The 23,007-nt window shown below is 37.2% G+C and overlaps 1 protein-coding gene across 1 annotated transcript in view; it reads left to right on the top strand.

The window, feature by feature from the left end:
• LOC127580309 (GRAM domain-containing protein 4-like) overlaps nucleotides 1-23,007 on the top strand; it is a 119,063-nt gene that overhangs the window by 84,410 nt on the left and 11,646 nt on the right. The window contains 8 exon segments of the mRNA XM_052033601.1: nucleotides 103-194; nucleotides 4,999-5,090; nucleotides 7,094-7,142; nucleotides 8,685-8,756; nucleotides 14,999-15,042; nucleotides 15,132-15,241; nucleotides 19,337-19,348; nucleotides 19,351-19,490. Coding sequence (XP_051889561.1) covers nucleotides 103-194; nucleotides 4,999-5,090; nucleotides 7,094-7,142; nucleotides 8,685-8,756; nucleotides 14,999-15,042; nucleotides 15,132-15,241; nucleotides 19,337-19,348; nucleotides 19,351-19,490 — 611 coding nt within the window.

Raw genomic sequence — 23,007 nt, 5'->3', positions numbered from 1 at the left:
ATTATTGCAATGAAATGTTCACAAGGAGAAGAGGGAATTTTATTGATCTAATTATATTTTTAAGGGAAGGCTGTAGGATCACTTTCTTTTATTTACTTTCAGAACGAGGTGCCAAACCAGTTACCAGTTTCTTAAAGAACCTGTCAGCCTTATCAAATTGGCACTCTGTATACACGTCAGTAATTGCCTTTATTGTAAGTAGTTACTGGTGTGGGTTTGTTCAGTATGATATTGTGCATTTGCTTTGAGATGTAATGATACGGAGATTCCTGATCTGACATAACTTCTGTGGAACCTCTGGAGTATCCAGGGGTTTCCATTGTAGTTACAGCAGACAATTTGAGATCTATGGAAATTTCACACAACTGTTTCTGACAGTATCAACTATGTAATTTTGATTGCTGAACAGTTATTCTTTTACCTTGAAACTGCCTTATTTTCACTGATGAGATTTGTTTTTGCTGAATATCTTAGTCACTGACAGTTAGGAATATCAAAACCGGTACAGGCTATACAAATCCATGACCTTGTTCTCCCATTCAGTTAGATCATGATATATTTGCAGCCTTGCCCTGTCCACTTACCTTTGCTCCATATCCCTTTACTTTTCTTGGATAGCAAAATTGGTAAGAGATTTGGAGTTGCTGGCATCAATCACTTATTGTCAGAGTGAGCTGTATACGTTGTCTGTATTTTGTGTGAAGAATCTTCTCCCAAATTCCCTCCTGAATGGGCTGGGTCTGATTTTAAGGTTATAATCTTTCATCTTGGACTCTCCATCAGAGAATACAACTCCTTTATTTGCTCTAGAGTTTCCATTCAAAATTCTAGAAAGCTTAATTAACTTGTACCTTAATGTTCTGTGTTCCAGGGCATACGAGGCAAATTCATATAATCCCTCCTCATAATTTAACCCTTGGTACCCTAGTTACATTCTGTGACTACTTGCTGCTTTCCTTTCACAGCAATTTGTTTTAAGGAGCTTTGCTTTTCCCAATATTGTTAAACCAGTGCCTTGCGAAGTTGTGGCAGCACTTTCCACCCCTCTCACCCCTGTATACAAAGACTAGCATTCCATTAATGATTATTTTCCATACCTGTTCAATGGACATTAGCCATCTGTGTATATGTACTGTTACATCTCTGCACTTCCACTAATCCTACTTATTCGCAATTTTAAAAAATGTACTTTGATATTTTTTCTCTAAAATGGATGACCTCACAATTATGTCTTGAATGAAATTTATCTGCCATAGTCACATGTTTAATCTGCAAAGTCCTATAATTTAATGCTTGCTTCTACATTACACACAGTGTTTGTGTTGTCAGCAAATAGGTATATAGCTCTTTATTACATGATCTAACTTATTAATAATCACAGTGAATTATTTAGGCTCAAGCACAAGTCCTCATGGAGCACCACTCTCTTCTTTCCAATTCATATTATCCTCCAATTCAATGAATGTTAATTTTAGTTTACAGTTCCTTACATAGAATCATATTGAATGCTTTCTGGAAGTCCATTTGAATTACACCAGTTAACATTCTGCTGTCTACCACTGGAGTTGTTTTGTCCAAGAACATCTATTAGGCTTGTAAGACGCCTAAGTTTTAATCAGCTCAAGTTTCATGTTAGTGCTCACTTCCCTACAACAGATGTTAGATGAGCCAGTCTGTAATTTCCTAGTTTCAATTTCACCCGTTTTTTTAAATATTGGCAATAAATGTGCAGTTTTCCAATCTGAAGGGAGAACTTACGAGTAGAATAACTTCTGAAAATTTTTATCTAAAGCAGTTGCATTGTCTTCATCTATTTCCTAAATTGGAAACTCAGATCCTGGGATTTGTGAGTCATTAGTATTATGGCCTGAATTTAACCTTGAATTGCTGAATTTTTTTAGGTTGATGAATGGTGTTAAGCTTTCAAAGTGGCATAGTTGGTAGCATTTTCATTTCGAAGTCTGAAGGTTTTCGGTTCAAGCCTCATTTCAGAGACTTGGACAGAAAACTAGGGGAGTACTGCACAGTCAGTGATGCTGGCTTTTGAGAGAGACATTAAAGTCTCTCAGATGGGTGATGATATTTTGAAGAAGGAGGAGGTGGTGCCCTTTCCAGTGTCTTGGCCAATATGACCCGATAATTTATTTTTTCAGTTATTATCATGTTACTGTTTGTGGAAGGTTCCCATGTGCAAATTAGCTGCCATGTTTCTTACATTACAAGAGTCAAAGCACTTAACTGATTGTAAAGCACTTTGAGATTTGCTGGAAAAAATATGAAAGATTTCCTTTTAAAATAAGTTATTTGAGATTACTGCCACAAATTCCCTGGAGAAAGTTGACCCTGAATTATCTCAACCCCCAACCCCGCTCTGCAAACAAGTAAAAAGCTACAGTTCCTTTAAAGTTCACCAGGAGCTCAGTCCACCTCAGTTTTATGGAGTTGGGGGATGTGGCCAAGTCTTCCAACTCAATTGTCCAATTCCTGTATTAAATCATTACAATCACTTACATAAATATGGTTCAGGATATACAGGGTGAATGCTACAGTGCGGGAAAGGGAGAGGGTAGAGAGGGGAGAAGGAAGTGGTGTTGATGGGAAGACATGTTGTACTATTTCATGTGCTCCTGCTGAAGATTGATTCCTACATATTGGTCAAATTTAGTGACTTTGGAGATTCATTTAGGGTCTTAGCTACTGGTTTTATACAACTTTGCAATGGGGATATGGATTTTCAAATATGGAAAGTGCTTTATTATATTATGAATAACAGAGGACTTTGTTGAAGGGATTGAATTGAAGATAGTACATGTTAGGTCTCACAGCAAAGTATCTTTGCTAATACACACAATCCCTTATGAACCAAAAGGTCAGACTTGGACTTTTCTATTTAATAGCAATGTTTTCCTTCAGACTTCAAGAGGCCTGTTATATCAGAGTAGCTGAGCCATACAGCTCAAAAGCAGGCCATGTGGCTCCTATTTCATGCTGAGTATCGAGTTTCAATTTTCCAGCACTTGGCCCATCACAATTCAAGTGCCTTCCTAGATACAATACGACTAAAATCTTGAGTCCCTGCCTCCATTGCCAACTCAGGTAGTGTGCTCGAGATTCCAATTACTGTTCTGGTGAAAAACAACTTCTCTAAATGCCCTCTAAACCACCTATCCCTTATCTTAAACCAAGGCCCTCAGGCTTTAGGTACCTCTGCTATGAGGAAAGGTTTCTTACTATTATCTGTGTCCCACATAATTTTGGAGACCTTAATCAAGTGTCCCTTCAGCTTCCTCTGCTCCAATAAAAACAAACCCAGTCTATCCATATAGACTCTCATAACTGAAAGGCTCCATTCCTGGCAGTGTCATGGTGAATCTCCCCTGCACTCTCTCCAGTGCAGTCATGTCTTTCCTGTCTGGTGACCAGAACTGCACATAATTGTTCAGCTATGGACTAATCAATGTTTTATATAGTTATACCTGGTGGCTGAAGATCTCGCACCTTACCAACAAGGCAATAGCACTGAGTCACTTTTTAAATCCTGAATTGGCAACCTGTGACCAGTGGGGTACTCTGGGATCATTGCTGGTACTACAACTGTTTACAGTATATGTTAATCACCTGCAGGGAGGACATGATTGTATGGTAGTCAAATTTACAGATGACACAAAAATAGGTGGGAAAGCAGGTTCACAAGGAGAATGCAAATGACTTACAGAGAAGTATTGATAGGCCAGCTGAGTGGGCAAAAGTTAGCAAATGGATTATAATGTGTGAAATGTTAAGTTGCTCATTTTGGAAGGAAGAACAAAATGATGCATTGTTCAAATGGAGAAAAACTGAAGAAAGCTGAAGCACAGAAGGATTTGGTAATCCTTACACATGAAACACAGAATACTCTTGTGCAGCAATTAATTGGGAAGGCTAATGGAATGTTGGCCCTTACTTCAAGGAAGTTGGAGTATGAGAGTAGGGAAGGCTTATTGCAAATGTACAAGGTACTAGTGAGACCAGATGTTGAGTATGAGGAACAAATTTGTTCCCCCAATTTGATGAAAGGTATTATTTCACTGGAGGTGGTTCAGAGAAGGCTCACTGGGAAAATCATGTGTTGCCCTGTGAGAATAGGTTAAACAGGTTGGGTCTCTACTCATTGGAGTTTAGATGAATGAGAGGTGATCTTATTGAAACATACAAGATTCTTTGGAGCTAGATAGGATAAATGCTGAGAGGATGTTTTCTCTTGAGGGAGCACCCCGAACCATGCCACGTGTTTCGGAATAAGAGGACACCCATTTTAGACTGAGATGAGGATTGAGTCTTTGGTACTCCTTTCCACAGAGAGCATGGGGACAGAGTCCATGTATATACTTAAGGCTGAGAGAGAGAAATTTCTAATCATTAAGCAAATGAGGATAATGGGTAAAGGATAGAAATCCTTGAAGAAAGTCAGATTAGTCACAATCGTATTGAATGGCAGAGCAGGCTTAGGGGACTGAATGGCCTAGTTCTTATGGTTTTATAATCCAATTACTTAGCACTAATTTGAATTTCTCTGCTGCTTCTGAGACCAGAAAACAAATCTGACTTGCCAGCTTTTCTGAAGCACATCTCTCTTAAATTTCCAACTGATGGCTGGCTCCTATACAAAGTTGGCCAACTTTCCCACTGGGAAATTGGTGACCACAGCTCACTCTAATAATTAGCATAGAGCACAATCATGTAGTTAATAATGTGTTTTGTCTCACAGGAGTTTTCAGTTTATAAAAATATCAAGGAAATGACTCCTTAAAAAGAACCCTTGATATATATGTTGAGAATTTAAATGATTTGAGAGTGTTTTAATTTTGAATGTAATTTTTTTTGTGTATTCTGTAAATGGGTATTTGTGGGCTTTGTTGTAGATATTAACTTAGTTTATGAATGCTTAACCTTTTGCTAATATGGGAGGGGAGAGGGGATCTAACTGTTCTGCACTGTGTGTAAAATCTTGTTTTTCAGATCTACATGAATGCTGTATGGCATGGCTGGGCCATTCCAATGTTCTTATTTCTAGCCATTTTGAGGTTATCTCTAAATTATCTCATTGCAAGGTATTAACATTTCCATTGCTTTTCACTGCTGTCTAAAATTAACAAAATCTAATGGCACTTCGACACTTGCTCATACTGGGCAATTTTATTAAAGCTTGTGACCAGCCCTACATTGATCTAAATTTAACAACTGGTTTATGTCAGAATAAAATGTTGTTCTGTTGGGTTTTGGAAACTTCCACACTTTAAAATAGGGAGAGCTTAGAATATCTGTAAACTAATGTTCCACCAAAAGTTGGATTCTAAACGAAGTGTTTTATTTCATGCATTTGGGAGAATTGCTAGATTTTCAGTTTAATTTCACACTAGCCATAAGCATAACAGATATAATATCAAACTTTTATTTCTCTAAAATGAATAATAATTGTAGTAATATGAAGGTAATATCATTTACTTTCTCAAGGGTAGTTCTCCCTGTTCATTCTTCTACTACTTACTTAGCCTAGGTGTAATTTTACAGTGCACGATTAACCTACCAGCATATGTTTGGGATGTGTGAGGAAACTGGAGCACTGGATAGTGGAAACCCACATGATCTAAAGGAGACTGTGTGACCTCCAGACAGACATGACCCAAACTGAACCTGGATCTCCTGGAGTTGTGAGGCAGGAACACTGACTGCTGTGCCATTGAGTTCTGCAGGTCAAAGTTTTTGGATAAACACTTAAAAACACATTAGCCTAGAAAGTCTTTGCGAAGCACAACTCTCTGTATACAACTCAAAGGAACTTACGAACCTTGTCTTAACGGTTGTTAAATTTGATCCTGGTCTTAATGCATATGATGTGCTTGTGTGCCCCTAGTCCTAGATTGAATGTTGGATATTCCTTACACCTGGCCTTGTCTTCCTAGCTATCCATTATCTATCAGAGTTCCTCTGCTGGCACTGCATTGGCTAAGTTGGTCAAGATTAGTTTTGTTGCACACAATTCCTTGGCATTTGTGTGGTTTAACATGGCTGTTGAGACATGGTAACATTTTTAGGCCAATAGCCACCCATCGTTATCTTGCTGTTTGTGGGACCATGTGTGCAAATTGGCTCCAAAATGTCCTACGTTTTAACACTGATTACACTTCTAAAACACCAGAGTAAAAAGCTTTGTCATGTCCTGAGATTTTGTGAGGCATTAAATAAATGAAAAACTTTCTAGTGCTGCTTGCAAGTGCAAATCTCACCAGTGACTAAGGCTTGAAACTGCCTTTCCCAGGTCTTCTCTTTTATTTATTCTTAGCCAGGCCACAAGTTTTGAGTACATAAGAAAATATAGAATGTTTTGCTATGGGAAAGAATTGGCCTGTTTTATTCTAAAGCAAGTTTACTTCCTGTTAGTTGAGCAGCAGGGAAAGGTTTGAGGTGATGCCTGAGTCAGCAATTGTGGAAAAAGCAAGTGCCTCTGAGGAAGTTGTGGAAAGGGGAAACAGCTTTGATAACACTGTTCACAAGACTGGTGAGAAAAGCTAGAATTAATATTTCACTTAACTGTAAAATTACACTGTCCATTTTCTCCAAAGGTATCATTCAAAACCAGTAAGTACCCCCTCTAGATTAAGTCCCATAATGTGACACATAGTTTGTTAACTTTAAGGTACACTTTTTATAATTCAAACATCCAGGTGAAACTCAGACAGTATATAAAACTAATAAATTTAATAACACTGTTATTGTGATTTAAAAAATATTTCCATGGCAATTATAAGATGAAGGAGCTACTATAACTTGTGAATAGTTTTATTTATCAAATATTTTCCTACAAACAATTTTTCTTATAGTTTGATTTGGCCAAAGATATATGTGTGTGTGTGTGTGTGTGTGTGTGCACTGCAAGTGTCAAGAGACAAGGTTGGTAGTAACATTGAGTGAGGATTTGACCTTCCTCTCCAGGAGAGAGGTGGAATTTGTGATCAACATTCGCTTATCCTGATGTGCCATATTTCAATATGTCAGTCCTGTAGATTTTGTTTCTAAATCTTTGATAACTCTGTATTCTTTTGGAACTTTGCAGGGGTTGGAGGATTCAATGGAGTATTGTGCCCGAAGTGTCAGATCCTGTGGTAATATTGCCATTTATTACCGTTATTAACCTGTATGTAGCTGATGCAGCCTTTTGTATCTGTGGATCAATAAAGCTCTAATTTTTTTAAAACTATTTTTCAAACAATTTCATTGAAATTTACTCTTCTAGGGGCAATCCAAATCTTCACTGCCTGAAATGATTTGTTTCTTGGAATGAATTATGAAAATCCACAAGAGAAACAAAGGGCTGCAGATGCTGGAATCTCGATGAAAAACACTATGATGCTGGAGGAACCCAGCAGGCCAGGCAGCATCTGTGGAGAAAAGCAGGCGTTCAATGTTTCAGGTCAGGACCCTTCTTCAGGACTGAAGATAGGAAAAAAAGGAAGCCAAATGTTCTATGTTCTATAATATATAGGAGGGAAAAGCAGAGCAGTGATAAGTGGACAAAAGAGGGGAGGTGGGGTGGGTACAAGTTGGTGATAGGTAGATGCGGGTAGAGGATAGTGATAGGCAGGTGCGGGGGAGGAGGGGAGAGCAGATCCACCGGGGAATGGGTAAAAGTTAAGGAGAGAGAGGGGGAAAAAAAGGTTGAAGAAAAGAGGCTAGGAAAGGGAAGAAGAGAAGAAGCATGGTGGAGAGAGTGGGGTTGTGAGGTTTGAATTCTCCCACTTTAGGTAATCCTCCCCCCCCACTCCCCCTCCCCGCATGCTTCTTCACTTCTTCCCTTTTCTAGACTCTTTTGTTTTCAACCTTTTTTCCTTTCTCTCTTTACCTTTTACCCATCCCCCAGTGGATCTGCTCTGCCCTCCTCCCCCGCACCTGCCTATCACTATCTCTTACCTGCATCAGCCTATCACCACCTTGTGCCCACCCCGCCTCCCCTCTTTTGTCCACCTATCACTGCTCTGCTTTTCCCTCCTATGTATTGGGCTTCCCCGCCTCCTATCTTCAGTCCTGAAGAAGGGTCCTGACCCGAAATGTTGACCGCCTGCTTTTCTCCACAGATGCTGCCTGGCCTGCTAAATTCTTTCAGCATTATTGTGTTTTTCATCATGAAAATCCACAAAATAGGTTCCAAGATTTTGATACACTGTCACCAATGTAGTTTTGTCTTGGGTTTTGTTATAAATCTGGGAAGATTATCCATAACTTCACAGGTTTGTATATTCAGAGTTCACTGAAAGAGTGAATTAAAATGAATTAAATGAGCTTCCATGAACAGAACATTTCACATGAACAGAATTGAATTCTATCCCCCCAAATGCCACTTTTGTAATAGGTAAAATTTTTAATCTTGTCCTTTATCCTCCATTGTTCTTTCCAAAAGCTTATTAAGTGTTCTCTCATTTTTGATTGAATATAACCAGTATTCCAATTATTGTTCTTTGGAAGAGTAAGAGGGAAAAAGAACAATTTGGATTGCTTTTGTCTTAAATATTGCAGCAAATAGAAAAGAATATTAGATTTCAAGTAGGCAATGAATTACTGTGTAGGACTCGAGACTAAATTATTTATTGTTTTGCTCTGACATTTATCTGAGGATTTTAAGTGCTGAATAAAGTATTTGTTCTTTACAGGAGCCTTCAAAAGAAGATCTCACTGTATCTGAAAAATTCCAGCTGGTGCTTGATGTTGCACAAAAAGCACAGGTAGCTTGGAGGCATTTGCATATAATATCTAACAGAAACATTTGTTTAATTGTAATGCTGCAGGTGAACTATTAAAATGATTGGAAATGAATGTTAATTTCTGACATTTTAATCAGTCATTTAAATTGTTTTGAGAATTCATATAGTGTCAGCTTAGCTTAATTATTTATACTCTTGCTGCAGTCCAGTGACTGTCAGTTCATGCCCCACTTTTGATGTAAACACATGACCTGAGCTGATATTTCAGTGCAATATTAAAGGGGCCATGTGGCGTGTGCAGAATTGCAGGTGCAGTTTTGATTTAATGTGGTAGACTAAGGCTGCTTTTAACTCGGTTGATGCAAGAGATCTGTTTATATTTCAAGAAGAACCAAGAGTTATATCTTTGCCAATATTTCCTATTTCACTTAGTATCCCTGAAACCAATTAACTGGTCATTCACTGCATTGCCTTTTTGTGGGATCCTGCTGTGGGTAAATTGGATTAGTTGTTTGACTATATTACAGCAGTAACTACATCTGAAGCTAACGTGGGACCTTTGAAATGCTTTGGGATACTCAGTGGCAGGGCCAAGTAATCCTTTCCGATGGTCAATAGTACTAAAAGAAGATCCTATTAATTTATGAACAGTACACAGCACAGAAATAGGCCATTTGTCCCAATTACTCTGTGTTGGTATTTATATTTCAAGCAAGTATTGCTCCATTAATTCTACCAAATTTCATCCTTTCAACATACGTTTGAACTTCTCCACTCATGCGCACTTCCTGTGCCCTTTTTATAACAGGATCAGAATGCTAATGTGGTCTGACTGGGGTCTTCTAAAAATGCAACATTACTTCATTACATAAGCATTTTGTGCCCTTGAAATAAATTCCGGTACTTTGTTCCCTTCCTGACCTGCAGTGCTGCTTTAGTGATTTGTTCACCTGCATGCCTTTATTTTGTATCCCATTCCATTCCCATTTTTGTAGTAGCCAGTTCCGTTTTTCCTATTTTACCTCACGTTTACTGTGTTAAAGTTCATTTCCCATATAACTACCCAGGCTGTAATTTGTTTCATATTACTTCATACTATGTTGTATTCCTCCTCAGTGTTACTTAAGTAGCACCCACTGCCATTCAATCATCAACAATCTCCTCCCCTACCCACAATCTCCATTCTTGTGTCATCTGCAGTTTTTTGAGTTGCTTTTTTATGCCCAAGATTGTTAATGTAAATTATGATTGTATTCCTGTCATAGATCCTTGTGGAACACTTCTTTCTACTCTCCTCCAACCAGACTAGCTTTTTTTTTTACACTCATTCTGCCTTCCTTTCTCTTTTTAGCCAATTTTCCTATCCATTCAACTATTTGTGCCCTGACTCTAGTCCCCATTGTCGGATTTTTCCTTATCTTGTACTTTATTATCCTTGTCTACTCTTTCTGTTACTGCTTTAAAGAATAGTGTAAGGTTAGTTAAGCATGAATTAGCATCTTTTTATCATCTTTGCCCTGGTTATTGTATTCCCTTTTGTCTTCTTTAGTTTCTGGTGGTAATTGTATTATTTTTCTTCAGTTCTTTATTCATTCATGATGCCCCATGATTAGTCTATGGCTTTTAGTGGAACGTACTGTGCTTGAAGTCCGTTGATGAACCATTTAAAGATTTCCTATTATTCTTCTGCTTCTCTTTTTCCAAGATTTTGTCCAGTTTGCTCACTTAGGTTTCATGCTCATTTCTTTCTTATTTGATGTTTTCCATATATCACCTCAGTCTTTGTCATGCTTATGTAATTCTCAATATTGTGTTATAATTGCCACTACCTAGATGTTTTCCCCTTTAGGTGTTAGTCATTGAGAGAGAAAGCAGTCTTATGTACAATGTAAAAACAATTCCCTTTTTGCCTTTATTATTTCTAGCAATTGATATGGAAGTCATTAAAATCTTTAATTATTCTATGACTATTCATCTCAAATTTATTTCCATATTTTTTCTGATTCCTTCAATTATTGCTTACCTCTGATGGGGTGATAGATCCTATTAGAGGTAAGCAATAGGATCTATTTTGTAACAATTTAAATAACATCTGTATCTATAATTCTGATTGTGACAACAGCAAAGAAGTCTCTCTGCTGTCTGCCACAGGCAAAATCATCACCAGAGTCCTCCCCAATTGCCTCTTCCAGTGGCCGAAGGACTGCTCCCTAAATCACAATGTGGATTCTGTCCAGTTAAAGAAACAGTGGATGTGCTCTTCACTACACACCACTTCCAAGACTAATGCATGGTGCAGCATTAACAACCATAAGATAAGATTTCTTCATTAGTCACATGTACATTGAAACACACAGTGAAATGCATCTTTTGCATAGAGTGTTCTGGGGGCAGCCTGCAAGTGTTGCCACGCTTCTGGCGCCAACATGCCCACAACTTCCTAACCGGTACGTCTTTGGAATGTGGGAGGAAACCGGAGCACCTGGAGGAAACCCATGCAGACGTGGGGAGAACGTACAAACTCCTTACAAACAGTGGCCAGACTTGAACCCAGGTCAATGACATGTCCATTCTTGACCTTACAAAAGCCTTTGTCAGTTGTGACGGATCATGGAACATTGTTCTTAAATTTGGCCACTTTTGGGAATTTGTCACCATGTAGCATGGCATGCGAGCTGTCTTAACAAGTCCATAAAAGATCAACTTTCAGTGTGGACTGGAGTCAAACAAGGCTGCTACATTGCCCTAAAATTTGTCTCAACCTTTGTCTCCATAATCCTGCACTGTACTTTCTGCTGTAGTGGAGCCACTCTGCAGGACAAATAGGAAATAGTTCAATCTATGTAGTTCACCCCGAATTCAGTCATCAATTGCAGTACCCAGGCGCATATGTGCACATTTGGAGGCTGAGCTTCAAATCATTGACTTGTCACTGAATCATGAGAGAGAATGGGCTTCACTCGTGACATAAGCAAAGGAAATGTCCTCTACTAAACTCTCCCTTTATATAATTAGTCTCTGTGATAATAATGAAGCCTGATCAGACCCTGGAAAACATGGACCTCTTTTTGTATCTCTGGAGCCGCATCTCAACCAAGATAGACATCAGTGGTGAAATCTCCCTATGGTGTTTGGTCATCTGAGGAAAAGAAATTTGAACATTACAAACCCAGCACAAAGCCCATGGTCTACTGTGTATCTGTGATTCCCGCCATCCTGAATGATTCTGAGACATGGACAGCAGCAATCTCAAAGCATTAGGCAGATGCCACCAATGAAGTCTCTGCAAAGATCTTCCAAATTCATTGCCAAGTTATCCTCTCCAAGACCAATAATCCATCCTTGAAGACCTCATTACATTTACTCAGCTCTAAGGGTATACCACACTGTTTGCATGCCTGAAACTAGACTTGTGAAATAGCTGCACTATTCCAAGCTCCATCAGAGCAAAAGGTTATCTAAGTAGACAAGGGAAAAGATTCAAGGATATTCTCAAAGCTTAAAAGAAAAACTGTAACATAATCTCTGACTCTTAGGAATCATTTGGCCTTTACCCTCTTTGCTGATAACTTTAATTGTTAGATGTCTGTAGTTTTCAGTTGTTCTCCTGCTCCCTATAAAAAAAATTATTGATGTCTTATTGATAGCACTTATCATCCTTGACAGCTTGATTTAAGTTGAAACCTCCTTCCTGGAGTCAAACAAGGCTGCTACATTATGAAAGAGAACCTCTCTTTCCTGTTCAAATCCTTGAGCTGCAGGTTGGCGTTTGTAATCTGTTTGACTCCATGTCGATTTGTAATGAGTTGAGTAATGAACTTGAGCATGCAACCTGCATGATCCTGCTTTTCCACTTATAATGCCGAACTCCTGATGTTCTTTTAGCCAGACTTCTTCCCAAGTCCTTCCTTTGGTTTGTGTAGAAAGTGGGGGAATCTTTCCTGGGTCATTGGTTCTGATACTGACCTCTGTCTAAGTCTCCTCCCCACTGTTTCAGAATTGAGATTGTTCACCTGATGCAGGTGGGCACCAATTTTTTTTGAAATTCTTGATACTGACTTCAACCTTTCCCCTTGGATCGCTTCCTGCTCCACATTCCAATGGTCAGCTGTTCTACCCACAGCCTCTTTCCATGTCCTGTAGGTACTTAGTACTCATTGGTGAGGAGAATTGTTTGTGGATGTAATTCATGTCCTCGCCTATGTTCCCCAGACCTACTGAATTGACAATCATACTCTCCCCTTCTTGTATAGGTACTATCTCTGCGTGTCTATACTCAGGAGTGTATTCAGTAATTTCTGCTTCCTATTATGTCAATGTTTCTAGCTCAGATTCTCAATCTGTGATGCCGAATATATTTTTTTGTGGGAGTCCAGGACGTTCCCATTTGCCACACATTCAAAGGTGGAATCGAGATGAATTTTGACTGAGATCTCTGTTATTTAACTGAGCTAAAAAATCATTTAAGCCAGTTTTTGTAATTTTACTGAAATGAGACATTAAAAATAGAGCAGCACTTTGAAAAGGAAAGATGACAAAATATATTGAACATTTCAAATGGCACTAAATGCTATTTATCAAAGTAAGTCTGTTAGCTAATGCTGAAGTGTTTTCAGGAGTTTGCTAGGTTTATAAATCAGGGAAAACTTAACTCACTGACCAAGCATGATTGAATATTTAATATTGTACTGAAGATCCATTAGTTTGGATTTTGTGATCACTGGTCATACTTGCTACTAATCTACGAGAAAGATTCATGCTTACTTTGTGTGGAATGTTGGAGGCTAATGTGCTCCTTGACATGGTCTCCAACTGAAATGCAGGGCTTTTAGTGCATAAATACCACCATATCAGGGAGCAAGTAAAAAACTGACCCATGAAAAATGCTGAAAAGCTCTAATAGGCCAAGCAAATAGCCTGGCTGAACTGGCAGTCAACGTAATATTCATGAATGATCTGTCGTTATGGAAAAGAAATTCAAGCTATTAACCTGTTTTAAAAATCTTGGGATTGAAACTCTGCAAAAACAATTAAACTCATTTAAATTAACACAGTTCCAAAAAATATAAATTAATTGAAACTGATCACTTCCACTTATCTAACTTGGTGTAAATTGTTCAGGCAGATTCCCAAACTTAGGTGCTGGGAAATTGTTGTCACAGCAGAGGCGACTGCCAATGTTGCAGGTCCTTCAGGATAGTGCTAGGGAGCAGCTTCCAGCAAGTTCGGGATTTCTGTGTTTTCTTCTGCATGCTTGGAGTCCCAAACTTGATAGTGTCTATGCTGAGAAATGCTGGCAGTTACTTGTGTAATGGCTGCATTTTCCTGCAAAATTCAGGTCATTAATCACATTGCAAGAAGTAGAACTGTGGGTTATATATAAGATACACCTTGTTTACAGCTGTTAAGCTTCATATCAGGCAGTACCAACAATAGTATTACTTCAGCATACCAAAGCAACATCTTATAGTGGTATATAACCCACAAGCGCTGGAAATTTTGGGTTGAGAAAAAATACATATAATGTTCAGTGGCTGAAAACAACACCTGAAAGAAAAAGTTGAACATTTTTACTATTGCCTTTGGCAGTGCTGAAGATCTGATTTTTGAGGGAGATCTCCCAAGAAAGAAGAATGGGGTAGAATTTTAAATTTCAAAGAAGGCTGTCATTGTCTTGAAAAAATGTGTTGGAATATTTTGATGAGTAATTCCGAAGCCTGTTGGAAGCAGGATATATCTAGAGGCAAATGGATACTTAAGGAATAGATGGGACACAATGATATCTGGCCTGCACTTTCCTAAATTTGTTGGTCTTTTGACAGTTTTGAAAAAAATATTATTTTTCTCCAGGTTCTAAAAGCAAGACAAGTCCTTTTTTTTATGCTATTGATGCAGTGGGGTAGTATTGAAATCTATTTGTCTTGCTTTTAGAACTTGGAGAAAAATAATGTTTGTTGTCGTTGAAGCATATTTATTGAAAATGAAAATAAGTTGCCTGTTTCTAAAGTTGAGCATTTTAGTTCATTTTGTTGTAATTGTTTTTGAACTCCAAATGTATCTTTCCTTTTGAGTGAATGCAATAAAATTAGTTAGTATTTCATTAGATAATATTCTTTTAGCTATACAAGAAGTAGTGCTGCACTTTCCAATCCTAAATAAACATGTACATTTGTAAGGCTGTCATGCTGTTTCAATTCATAATAGTCTGATTTGTTTCTTTAATGCATTTAAAATGGATTCAGTTTTTGAAATTTAAATTACAGAATCTTTTTGGCAAGATGGCAGATGTACTGGAAAAAATTAAGAAGTAAGTTTTTCAAATGCTCTCTGTACTAAAAGAGAATAATTTGATAAGAGTTTGTGTCATATATTGTAATCTTTTTCTTATTCTTACAGCTTATTTATGTGGGTGCATCCAGAAATAACACAGAAGTTGTACATGGGCTTATGGCTCCTCTTTATTGCATCTTGCTTCTTTCCATACAGAATTCTTGGTCTCTTTATAGGTAAATAAATGCCATATATTTTTATTTTACTGCAGCTTTTTTAAAATTTCAACTGTAAAGTTTAACAACTGGGTACTTTGATTATGATTGATATCATTCACATCCCCTGTGTGAAATGTTATAAAAATGTGGGATTTCCAAAATTAAGTAGTTCCCTTGTGCAAATAAATGTTCTGGGAACAATACCAATGCATAAATTAGTCTGACTGTTATAAGTGCCCCTTGCTGGCTGAAAATCAGTTGGAGAAAGTGAGGAAACATGGTAATGCTTTCCAACTAGTACCCTGAAGAGAGAATTGTTTTCCAACATTCAGTGTCAAGCCTTACTTCTGAATATTATTTACGTGGGTAAGATATCAGAGAGAGGCTTATACTTGTGGGCTTGTTATCCTTTAATAAGATATTCTGTGCAGGAGAAAGTGAGGAAAAAATATAGCAAGTGTAATCTTTTTAAGATGCCCACTATTTGTGATGAAACTTAGAGAAAAGTAAGAATGTTCCGTTTGTCAGTGAAAACAAAAGCTTTAGTTTTTCTACTGACATCAGATTTTCCTTTCCGTGAAAGGGATTGCTTCATGCTGGCTCTCAACTTCCCTTCCTGGCCCCATGTTAGATGTTATTTCTCAGGTACAATATTCATAAGTGAACCAGCATTACCATCCTCCTCCAGGCCAGTGTCCCCCAGCACTGAGGCCCTGGTTACTGTCAGTTGGCTACGTCAGGCTGTTCTTGTCATTCACATGACTGACACCAGACTTCTGAAACCGTCACTATACTGAATTCTGTCACGGAAGGAGATTACCAAGTGGACTTAGAGAAAAATTCAAGAATATGTTTAAATTTTTCTTGAATTGTAGCATCCAACTGATGCCTAGGAACCCCTTGCCCATGACCACTCAAAATGACAAAGGAGCTTTTGTGGTGGTTTTAGGAATCTTGAGGCTGTGCATTGGGAGCATGCAGAGGCCCTGTGTAGGCTTCAAAAGGAGTGCACCACCTCACAAACTTCCCACCCTTCTGACACTGCCTGCCCCACCTGTGGGAGAGTTGTTTTTCACATGTTGGGCTCATTAATCACCTCAATCCACAAATTGGAACAAAAGTGAGTCGTCTTTGATTCCAAGATGTACAGTTCTTGAAATAGAACTTTCCTCCAACAAAATATTTAAGATTAAAACCAATATTTTCTGTCCTTGGCATAAATTCTATTCGTAAGCCATCATTTCCATTACTCTCCCTGTTGGTCATCTGAGGCCGATTTCACAATTTGCAGCTCTGGTGTCCGTTAGACCTTGACACAAATCTTCCATGATATCTGCTTCATTGTCAGGACTTTCCACTTCTAGCTCCATAACCTTGACTGTGTCTAACTTTGCCTTGGCTTATCAGTTGCTTTTATTATTCCTAAACATGTGAATTCAATGCTGTACTGACTGGCTTCCTATCTTTCTCCCTTCATAAACTTGAACTCAATCAAAACTCTACTCTCTGCACTCTAACTTGAGATGCCCTCTAATGCTCTGTTCATCCATTGCTTTTGTTCTTGTAAACCGACATTGTTTTCCTCGTAATCCTTATTCCTTACTATTTCTGTAGCTTTCTCCAGCCCCACAGCCCTCTCAAATCTTTGTACTGCAACTCCTGTGCATCCCTGATTTTGATCACTGCGCCATGTACACTTGTCCATGCTCTAGAGCTCTGTGCTTCTCTACTCCTTGTTAAAAATTGGTTCTTTGGTTACTGGAACTAATACTTCCTACTTTTCATTATCACATTTTGTTTGATAACCTTTCTATAAAGTGCCTTGGTATATTTTATTCCATTAAAGCATTCTGTAAGTCCACATTATCATATTGGTTATAAAAGCAGAAGGTGTAGAAACAGAAGTTATTCAGTTGCTACAATAGAATTTTTGATAATGTCCTTTAGTATTCTCTATGTATGTATGTATATGATTATTTCTCCTCTTGCCAATTACCAAAAATAGAGCTCAGGCCAATTTGTCTTTCCACTATCTGAAAAGTAACAAAGTTCAGAAAGGCAGCAGTGTTGCTCAAAGCAAGCTGGAGGATTTGTATGATATTTGTTTACTGTGCCAAGCAGGGGCACTAAGGTGTGTTTGGTCCATATTTCTTCACTGTTCATTGAACAATGAGCCAGTCTAGTCAATGAGTCATCTAAAGTTGAGAGATTTGATACTGTTTAGATGATCACAACTTTTCTATTGTTGGTTCACAATTGGGAGTTTCACTGTTCTTGCTACTTTCAACTAGGAAGATAATAAACCCAAACTTCAAATACTATGGATTCTGAAATTGTTCCTGCAGATTCGGGATATCAAACATGACCTCACTATTTAAGAGAGGAGGGAGAGAAGACGGGGAACTACTGACCTGTTAATCTGATGTTAGTAGTTGTGAAAAATGATGGAGTTCTATAATAAAAGATGTGATATCCAAACATTTAAATAATACGACTAAGCAAAATTATGATAGACTAAATTTTTTTGGAGTTCTTTGAGGATTATCTAGTAAAGTAGATGGGGGAAGGAGAGGGTGCAATGTATTTGGAATTTGAGAAAGCTTTTGATAAGACCCCACAGAAGGTTGGATAGCAGGTTAGAACACATGAAATTCGGGTAATATACTAGTATGGACTGAGTATGAAGTCCTTTGAATGAAAATGTTGAGTATTTGGAATCCTGAACCTTGAAGAGAGATGGAGAAACAATCATTGATTGCATTCAGATCAATAGATTTCAAAGTTAAGAAATGATAGGATAAGGCAAAAGGCCAAGAAAATGTTTTGAGGTAAATGATCAGCTAGAAACTTGTTGAATGTCTGAACAGACTGAAGGGACTGAATAGTCTGCACCTGCTCCCGATTCTTATCTCCTTTTTTTTAAAGCATTTTTTTGGATTTGTATCAATTGTGATGATCAGTCACACTTGAGCATATCTTGTGTCTTAGCATCTGTTTGATGGTACCAGAATTTACCTCTCAAAAGTAGAATTTTTCTGAGTACACTTCCATGTCTGTGTTTTCTACCACCAGAAGTTAAAATGTAGTCAATTTAAGGCAAGTTAGAGCTTCATTAACCAAAGTTGATAATAGAACAGTCACATTATTGGACCACAGAATATCCTTATAATACCTGGAATTCACCTAAAGTTAGTATCCTGCTGAAGATTAGGCAAATATCCCATTCCACTCCAAAGATGAAGATGAGCAAAAGACAATGAGGAGGTTAGGAACCAGAGACAAATTTTGTTTTCTGCCCATGGATTCCTTCACAAGGAGCACTTAAATCTATTGTGCACAAGGTATCTTGCCAGTTCTGATGTTGTTAGCCCCAAGATTACCCTGTGAAATTTAAGGGACATTTAATTGACCTTGTGGAAATTTCTGATGATTGGCATTTTACAGGGTTTAATCTGTTCCCTTGGAAAGAATTGACATTTTGTTTTTAAAAAGTACATTTGAGCGAGTGGTGGTATGGTCCATTCTGCTTTGTGGATTAATTTGAAGTCGTATGATAACCTGAAACTCTGGTTTTCAAGAGCTGCTCTCTCCCTGGTAAGGGAACCTGATCCATTAGATCTGAAAAGAGAAATTGCATCTCTAAAATTCCTGGGATGTTCAGAATCTATGTATAGACTCATTTTTTTTTATATATGAGTATATTTGTTTATGTTCATCTGATGGATGATGGGTGATAGTTTAGCATGTAAATGCTGAATTGAGATTGCCGTTGGTATATCTATTAAATTGTCATTCTTACAGCTCACATTTATTTTTAAAAAGTATACAAATTGGATTTATCTCTGAACATTCATTTGCATGGCATGACTAACCACACCAAATAAACCCTGGACCAGATTAACTTTGAGAATTATTCTAATCTTCAGTAGTGAACCCAGCTGAGTGCAATAATTTTGATTGAATTTTTCAAGTGTAGAAGCTGGCTGGATATGAATTACTGTGAAGGAGATTAAATAGATTTTTGTGTTAGTTGGCTTTACAAAAATAGATATTTAGGTGTTCAGATTGTACAATATTATAACCCTTAGAAATGATTGCTTCCTTCTGTTCCAGGACTTTATGGAGGGTCAGTTTTTTTCTCATTGACTTTATCTTCAAACGATGTCCAAAGCTTCGAGAAAAATATGATACTCCTTATATTATGTGGAAGAATTTACCTACAGATCCTCAGCTAAAAGAAAGAGCAAATGCTATTCTAACAAGAAGGGTAGGTGATTTTGGTTAAATTATCTGGTGCTTTTGTGAAAAAAAAACTAACCCAAGGTCCTGGTTGATGGCTAAATACAGTTGATAATGTAATTGATTTTTTATATTGTACTGTAGTGATCATGTTTGGGGTTTGAACAATGCCTGGTAACATAGTTGTTAACACTGCAGAAATAGAATTTGATTATGAATTTTCTTTAAACTCTCTTTGCAATCTCTGCAGAAATTAATACACTAAAGCAATTTCTAAACTATACTTGGTATCTGTTGATAAAATTAATAAAGTACAAACAAGAAAAATTAATTTTTTTCCTTAACTGAAAGATATAATCTGTTGTTCCAGCCATTGATCAGTGCACTTTAACAAGGTTCCAATTTAGTTTGTTTGTGTATGTGTGTGAGAGAGTGAGAAAGTACTGGGCTAGATATAATTCAGAAATATAATTATTTAAGTTTAGCACCAATTAGAATAGCGTGATGTAAGTTGTTGTCTGTTACATGTTTTGTTTTTTTTTCTGCCAGCTGTCAGGGTTTGAAAAGGTAGGGTTTAAGTCTCTAACAATTTTTTAATTATGTGTACTTTTGCAATTGTCTGTAATTATAAAATAGATATTATTTATTGAGTGAAGTGTGATCTAGTTGTTGTCATGTTATTGTCTTGTTTCCTGTAGTGCTATTGAATTGTTTAATAATTTTCTGTTCACAGAAAGTGGTGGAACAATTAAAAATAGTTTTGAAAATGTGATTATGAAATTATTAAGCTAAATCTTAGCTTAATGTAGCAAGTAAATTCTATATTTTAAGAGATTTAAGTCATTCATAATTTTTTTTAGTTTCCCTTACAGAATTTACCTGTTTTTAAATGCTATATTATTGACTTTATTGTTTACTGATTGAGGGAATTTTCAACTAAGTTGCATAAAGTTTAGCTTAAAGTATATAAAATAATTTACCTTGAGCAATACCTATTGAATTGTTCTGTTTTAATAACAATATTTTGTCATAGTAATATGTTAAAGATTTAATTGCTGCACGCTGCTGATGTGTACTCTCCAGAGGTCACACAATATTGATTCCATTGTGCAGCATTCAGAGATAGAATTACTTTTTTCCTCAGCTTTATAGAAAGAAATAACATTTATCTGTTAATATATTTAGAATGTAAAAATGTTGAAAAAAAGTCCTGCAAACTTCTTGGTTTATTTTACTTAAAATGTATATACAAAAAACATAATTAAAAATAGAATGTCAAAGTGCCTAGAGGATTGATAAGAATCTTTGGAAGTAAATTGATTTTATTAGTGGAAAATTTAAAAAATATACATTATAGTGACTTTAATCTGAAGCAAGCAGTTTTAAAAGATTTTTTAATGATTATCAATCCAGTGTAACTTGTTTTAGGCCCTTGTTAATCTTTGGACTGTTATACCAGCAGTTTGGTTTTTCTGCTTAATATCCCTACATTTCTTTGCAGAAGTAAGGAAAGTTGAAAATTAACTAAATATGACAACTTTTTGTATTGTGTTTTTGAAGATTTGTATCTCTATCTGTCAGTAAAATAGTTGGCAAGAAAGAGATGAAAGGTGGACAGATTTAGGGAAAGAGATCTAGAGCTCAGGACTTAGAGAATAGGTGGAGTGATGGATTTTTGGTAAGTAAGTAACCCCTGAGCAAGAGAAATGCAGAGCTCTGGGGTTTTCAGAACTGGAGAAGATTACGGGGATAGGAAAGGAAGAGGCCATGAAACCATTTGAACAGCAGGATGAATAGTTGTCGGTGTCTGGGAACAAGGAACCATTGTAGGTCAGTGGGCAAAGAGGTAATCTGCAATTGGGGTATGTGTAGGAATGAATTTAAACTGCAGAGTTTTGGATGAGCTGAAGTTTATGAAGATTGGTAGATGTTATAGCTTGCATGGTGAGAAATTAATTATTTGGGTCTGGAGTTGATAAAGACATGGATGTGGGCTTTGGGTGAAGATAAGCAGAAGCACAGGGAGAGATGAGCAGTGCTCCAGTGATGGTAATGTTTGTTGTAAAGAGAATAGAGAGTCAAATTATGAATGACTATGATGCCAATATTATGGAAAGTATGGTTCATCCTGAGGTGATGGTCAGAGAGAGATTGAATCTGTGGCAAGGATGCAGTGTTTGTGGTGGGTGGATTGCAATTTATTCAGAATTGGATAAAAGAATGCCAGTCAGAACATTGGCCCTTGTTGATCTCCTCATTTCTGAGTCATTTGGAGAATATTGTGACACAATTTATGTTAGTAATGTCCACTTCAAATTGTGTTCAAGTTGTTTTATTCTGTGGTTAGGTAAGTCTGTGAATGCAGATAAGAAATAGAAGATTAAAAAAGTTTTCCTTCCAAGGAGGATTCTAACTATTCATTTTATATAAATTGCTGAAATCCCTGGACTTGGACTTTTCTGCTTGGTAGTGTAGTGCTGCTGGACTTGGATTCTTCTGGAGCTCCTATAGTAATTGTAGAGCACTCTCCTGCGGCACAAGTCTTTTTAGCTGCTGTTAATGTTGTATTGACATGACTGTTCCTTTCTCCATCATCCTCCCCCAAAGAAACACATTTTTTTCTGAATCTGCAATAAATGCAAGTTCATTTACTGTGTGCTAGTAACTGGAATTCCATATATATTTTAAAGTTATAGTTGGTAGTTACAGATTTGCATTTTGAGTGTTTTTAGCGAGCACTTTTAATTGTTCTTACTGTGCAAATTATGCAATATTTGCTTCACCTATTTTTTTCTGTGTGTAAAACTTTGATGTTGTATAATAGCAAAATCTGTCATAATGGATTAGAAAGGTCCTAGAAACTGACACAGCTGTAATTATCCTGGGTAATCAATATTGTTAGGGAGAAATGCGTTTTAAATGTCATGCTGTAAGTAATTCATTCTAGTTCAATACAAAAACAATGGAAAAGAGAAAGAATTAGAGTTATGTGATGCTAACAAAGATGTTCTGGCCATTGGATTGAATGGGAAATGGCCTGAAACTCCATTATCCTGCTAGCTTTGACAAGCATGTTGAAGCTAATGGTAAAAAGTTCAAATAATTTTGCAAAGCACGTATTAAAATAATGGTAACAATTTAATTGTTTAACTTAATTGTGAATTCTTGTTTTTTTCAGCAATTAAATGCTATAAAGTAAATGTCAGGTGCCAGACTGTGCTTCATTCAGTCTGCAGCATGAAGTTATGGCATCAGCCCCAGCCCTTCACCCTCACCTGGCTGAGGCACAATCCTTCTGGTTCTCTGCATTTTGGAGTTGGGCCGTGAGCTTTCAGCAGTGACCAGGCCTCGGGCATCGTGGTGAAGAGCTCTGACCCCAGAACACCCCTGAATGCTGGGGCAGAACTTTGCCTTCTGTCAAAGCTCTTAAGTGAACTGAAATATTTAACTGACTTGGGGTCATTTAAAAGCTACTAAAATTGAAGTAATTATTTAGATATGAGAATGATGAAAAGCAACTAATCGAAAGCACAAATAATTAAAAA

This window comes from Pristis pectinata, chromosome 19 (genome assembly GCF_009764475.1).
Source record: "Pristis pectinata isolate sPriPec2 chromosome 19, sPriPec2.1.pri, whole genome shotgun sequence".
Taxonomy (NCBI): domain Eukaryota; kingdom Metazoa; phylum Chordata; class Chondrichthyes; order Rhinopristiformes; family Pristidae; genus Pristis; species Pristis pectinata.
This window is presented reverse-complemented; position numbering and strand designations above follow the sequence as displayed.